At 40.7% G+C, this 5,674-nt stretch overlaps 1 protein-coding gene across 2 annotated transcripts; it reads left to right on the top strand.

Annotated features, from left to right (window-relative positions):
* Window positions 1-344: 344 nt before the first annotated feature.
* On the top strand, window positions 345-5,186 carry LOC122482514 (olfactory receptor 8B3). Of its 2 annotated transcripts, none has more exons than XM_043578835.1 (2): window positions 345-362; window positions 4,260-5,186. In XM_043578835.1, the coding sequence occupies exons 1-2, from the start codon at window positions 345-347 to the stop codon at window positions 5,184-5,186; spliced, it is 945 nt and encodes a 314-aa protein (XP_043434770.1). The 2 variants fall into 2 exon arrangements, with proteins under 2 accessions (XP_043434770.1, XP_043434769.1); XM_043578834.1 differs by lacking the exon at window positions 345-362 and adding an exon at window positions 3,817-3,842 and having other exon boundaries at window positions 4,253-5,186.
* The last annotated feature ends 488 nt before the right edge of the window (window positions 5,187-5,674 follow it).

Genomic DNA, 5,674 nt, shown 5'->3' with positions numbered 1-5,674 from the left:
TATGTTCATCTGTTTTGTGAGATTCGCTTCTTTTCATCCCATCCAGATTGCTTAGGTATATCATGTGGTTGAGCATGGGAGTTGTCTGGGAAGGTATCAGGTAGGGCTGTTGGAGGGCATCAAAGGGATATGGGGTGGGTCAGTCGGTTGAGAGTCTGACTTCAGCTCAGGTCATGATCTCATGGTCTGTGAGTTCGGGCCCCACATCGGGCTCTGTGCTGACAGCTCAGAGCCTGGAGCCTGCTTTGGATTCTGTGTCTCCCTCTCTCTCTGCCCCTGCCCTGCTCACACTCTGTTTCTCTCTCTTTCTGTCAAAAATAAATAAACAACAACAAAAAAGGGATATGGATCCTACTAATCATGCTGTGGACTCCATCAGGAAGCTTGCTTGCTAATGAGCCATTGGGGATAACTCCAAATAGTCATGGGCACCCCCTTACTCACACATAACCCTACCCTGTGGATGACTCCCTGCATGTGCTTCCAGTGAGAGAGTCTTTGCAGATGGCTAGTGAGCACATGCGGAAAGATGGCCAGACTGCAGGCTGGGGAGAAATCACAAACTTGAGCATTCAGTCCCATCTTAAGGAAAGCAAAAAGGAGGCTCTTGGCAACCAACCTGGTTTTGCAAGATTGAGTGAAGGCATGTAAGCTTAAGAATACTACCGAAAGGTGAAACAAGAAGTATGGAGCAGGAATAACCTTATAAAAGTTAGGGGAAAGGCTCAGAATCACTAGCAGGGGTGACAGAAGGTAATTCTCTCCTAAAGCAAGTCAGAAAGACTGGAGGAGGTGGCTGCTGCTTCAGATAGTAAGACAGTAGCAGTCTTCAAGGAGTATGAATTATCAACATAACCTGACACCACCAAAGGAACACAATAATTTTCCAGAAACAGATCATAAGGAAATGAACATCTGTGATTTGTCTTATAAAGAATTCAGAATAGCTGTTTTAAGGAAGCATGGTGAGCTACAGGAAAACACATAAAGACAGGTCAATTAAATCATGAAAACAATATGCAAAATGAGAAGTTTAACAGAGGGATAGAAATCATAAAAAAAAGAAGCAAACTTTCTGAAGCTGAAGAATATAATGAATGAAATGACAAATCCAATAGAGAGCATCAGTATCAGATTGGATTGGACAGAAGAATAAGCCTGTGAAGTAGAAACAGGACATTTAAAATTATGCAGTCAGTGAGAATACAGGAAAAACATGAAATGAATAAAGAAAGCCCCCATGGCCTATGGAGTACCATTAAGCGAAACACTGTAGACATGATTGGAGTTCCCAAAGGAGAAGGATGCAGAAAGGGGCAGAAAGCTTAGTTAAAGGAATAATGGCTGGGAACTTTCTAAATCTGGGGAGAGATTTAGACTTGTAACTCATAAAGTTAATAGGTCACCCCAATATTTCAACCCAAAGTGATCTTCTCCAAAACACATTATAATTCAGCTGTCTAAAATGAAAGATAATGGAGAGAATTTTAAAAGCAGTCAGAGGAGGGGCGCCTGAGTGGCTCAGTCGGCTGAGCATTCGAGTTCAGCTCAGGTCATGATCTCATGGTCTGTGGATTCGAGCCCCGCATCGGGCTCTGTGCTGACAGCTCAGAGCCTGGAGCTGCTTTGGATTCTGTGTCTCTGTCTCTCTCTGCTCCTCCCTGCTCACTCTCTCTCTCTCTCTCTCTCTCTCTCTCTCTCTCTCTCTCCCTCTCCCAAAAATAAACATTAAAAAATTTTTTTAAAGCAGTAAGAGGAAAAATAACCCTCATATGCCCAGGAACCCTCCATAAGGCTATCAGATTTTTTTTTTTTTTTTGAGAAACGCTGCAGCCCAGAGAGTGAGGGATGATATACTGAAAATGTTGGAAGAAAAAACTGCCAACCAAGAACACTTTACCTAGTAAAGTTGTCTTTCAAAAATAAAGGTGAAATAAAAATTCTCCCAACGAAAGCTGAGGGAATTCATTACCACTAGACTTGCTTAATAAGAGATGCTGGAAGGAGTTCTCTGAGCTGAAACAAAAAGACACTAACTAGTACCATGAAAACATTAGAAAATATACAACACACTGAAAATTTAAATATATTCAGTCAAGTTCAGAATACTCTAATACTGCAATATGGTGGTTAATCACTTAATACTAGTAAAGGTTAAAGGAAAAAAGTATTAAAAATAACTATAGCTACAATAACTTGTTAATGGATTCACAATATAAAAAGATTAATTGTGACATCAGAAACAAAATATGAGAAGGAAGTAAAGGGATAAAGGTTTGTATGTGATTGAAGTTAAGTTGTTATCACTTTAAAATAGACTGTAATGTCTGTAAGGCACTGAATATTTAAAGGAACTCAAATGTTTTAAAAGGGTAAAATAAACTTTACTGAAATGTTCATAAATCTGTATGAACTTAAATCCTTAAAACTAATATGTTACCTAGAATTATAATTAGAGAAATTTTCAATGACATGAATTATTTGAACCTTTAGAGAGGACAGCATAAGATCCTTTCTCATAAGGAATATATAATCTCTGATGGGAAATTAACAATTACTGTCACAATTAGGATATAAGCACAGACACCAGTTCCTTCCCTACAGAGTTTATTGAGATGGGAAGGTCCTGGGGGAGACTCACACCTGAATTTCTAGCCAGATCCAAAAAATATATAAGCCTTAAACAAATGCCTTGAGGTCTGACACAGTGGCTCAGGTCTCAAGTATGTAGTGGCCCTTTGTATTTTCTTAATAAATTTATAATGACCAGTTTGATCTACAGCCAAGAATGACTCCTGGAACATTCAGACTGTGAGATCTATGCTATGACCCTTTTGCTGGTAAAGGAAGAATAAAATTCAGTGACTACCTCTGCTCAACCTTGACATCCTGAAGGCCAGTTCTTCTTCCAGTGGAGGTGAACCATACTTACAGGGTCAGCATGGTTATTTCCATGGAGGGAGAGTGAGTTAATCAAGTTTCTATTTACCTCTCATGCTCTCTGTTCCTGTAAAATGAGGAAAAATATTTATAATTCATAACAAGAAACTCAACGTATAAAGTTCTGGCTATATACTTTTCTGTATATTTTCTGTATACTTTTCTGCTTATTCTAAACATGCTCTCTGTTGGCTTCATCTTCAGTGTATGGCAAGATAGCCATACCAGGACCAAGTGACACATCTAGCATGTAGCAACATCAGAGGAAAAGATTTATCTCTTTCTTAAGTTGTAAATTGAAATAGACATATAAAAGAGTTTATGTGTTATAAGCATGCGGCTCGATATGTGTTCACAAACTTAACAACTAAATAATCAGTATCCAAATTGGTTATGTTTCTGTTTCATGCCTTACTACAAAACCAAGGAAAGCACATCCACCTTTCTTTATTCATTATCTGTCCAGCTAGGCTGGAACAGGGAAGCAGAATATGTAGAAACACTGACTACATGTTGAATTATAAATCTTAGGCTACCAAAGTTCCCCTCGATACTTGTTACCCATTATTGATTTCATGGATTCTTGCAGTAAGCTATCTGCAAAGATTATAGACTGGTAGGGACTCTCTTCTAGGAAGCAGAATTATGATATGCTCTCTGCCCGAGAGAAATCGTCGCTTTCATGATTGTTGTCACAGGGAAACTGAGGTATCTGGTAGGATAATGGAAACATAGGAACTAGGAAGTGAACGATCAGATGAGTGGGAGGGAGAGAAGGGGGATACCTCCCTTCTGAAGCTCACCAACAGGTGGGCTTAGTCCTCAGCTACTCCATCCTTGTATCTTCTAGTAAAGACAAGGGCAGTTGTTTGTCACATGAAGCTCATGCAACAAAAGACAGAGTGATTTTATTTTTTTTTCAACGTTTTTTTTTTAATTTTTTTTTAATTTTTGGGACAGAGAGAGACAGAGCATGAACGGGGGAGGGGCAGAGAGAGAGGGAGACACAGAATCGGAAACAGGCTCCAGGCTCCGAGCCATCAGCCCAGAGCCCGATGCGGGGCTCGAACTCACGGACCGCGAGATCGTGACCTGGCTGAAGTCGGACGCTTAACCGACTGCGCCACCCAGGCGCCCCTAGACAGAGTGATTTTAATGTTGACGGCTGTGTGTGGCAATCCATTCGGGCCCTGTGAAGCAAAGTCTTCTGAGTCTTCTGCTTATAAATGAGAGCATGTAAGGAGAGAGCTGGGGTCTCTAATGGGATTTTCTTCTGTTCTCACAGATTTCTGAAGAGAAGAATACTGGTTAGAAATGAGTCCTTAGTGACTGAATTTCTTCTTGCTGGCCTAACAGACCGTCCAGAGCTCCAGCAACCCCTCTTCTTCCTGTTTCTGGTGATCTACATTGTCACCATGGTGGGCAACGTTGGCTTGGTCACTCTTATTAGTCTAAATTCTCACCTCCATACCCCCATGTACTACTTCCTCTTCAACCTATCCTTCATTGATGTCTGTTACTCTTCTGCTTTCACCCCCAAGATGCTGATGAACTTTGTATCAAGGGAGAATATCATCTCCTATGTCGGCTGCATGACTCAGCTGTTTTTCTTTCTCTTTTTTGTCATCTCGGAATGCTATATGTTGACCTCAATGGCCTACGATCGCTACGTGGCCATCTGTAATCCGTTGCTGTATAAGGTAACCATGTCCCGTCAGGTCTGTGCCTTGCTGACTGTTGCTGCATATATGATGGGGTTTGCTGGAGCCTCTGCCCACACAGGGTGCATGCTCAGACTAACCTTCTGCGGTGTTAATGTCATCAACCATTACCTGTGTGATATTCTTCCTCTCCTCCAACTGTCTTGCAGCAGCACCTATGTCAACGAGGTAGTAGTTCTGATAGTCGTGGGAATTAATATCACAGTACCCAGTTTTACCATCCTGATTTCTTATGTCTTTATCCTCACTAGCATTCTTCATATCAGATCTGCTCAAGGACGATCAAAAGCCTTCAGTACCTGTAGTTCTCACATCATTGCTATTTCTCTTTTCTTTGGCTCAGCAGCATTCATGTATCTTAAATATTCTTCTCCTGGGTCTATGGAGCAGGGGAAAGTTTCTTCAGTTTTCTATACTAATGTGGGGCCCATGCTCAATCCCCTGATCTACAGTTTGAGGAATAAGGATGTCAAAATTGCACTGAGGAAAGTCTTGATTAAAATCCAAAGGAGAAGCATGTTCTAATTAGAAGTGGCAACAATATAAAGAAGTTCAACTTTTTATTTTATAATTATTAGTGTTTTTCAAGGTGAGAATGTGATCATAAACATGTTGTTTCTAGAGATTGTGTTTTGTGTGGTTTAATAGACGTGCTTGTGATTTTTCTGATAGCTGATCTCGTCTCATTTTTCCTTCTGTATCTCCATCATCTTGTGCAAGTTTACATAAATAAGTAATACGTTTTCTGGGTGCCTGGGTGGCTCAGTCGGTTGAGTGTCCGGCTTTGGCTCAGGTCATGATCTCACAGTTCGTGGGTTCGAGCCCCACATCGGGCTCTGTGCTGACAGTTTGGAGCCTGGATCCTGCTTCGGATTCTGTGTCTCCCTCTCTCTCTGCCCTTCCCCCATTCACACGCTGTCTCTGTGTCTCTCAAAAATGAATAAATGTTAAAAAAAATTTTAAAAAAGTAATATGTTTTCTAAATAGAAACTATGCACTGATATTTAAAATAA

Source organism: Prionailurus bengalensis, chromosome D1, assembly GCF_016509475.1.
Source record: "Prionailurus bengalensis isolate Pbe53 chromosome D1, Fcat_Pben_1.1_paternal_pri, whole genome shotgun sequence".
Classification (NCBI taxonomy): Eukaryota; Metazoa; Chordata; class Mammalia; order Carnivora; family Felidae; genus Prionailurus; species Prionailurus bengalensis.
The sequence above is the reverse complement of the archived record's forward strand: the minus strand, read 5'-3'. Positions and strand labels throughout refer to the sequence as shown.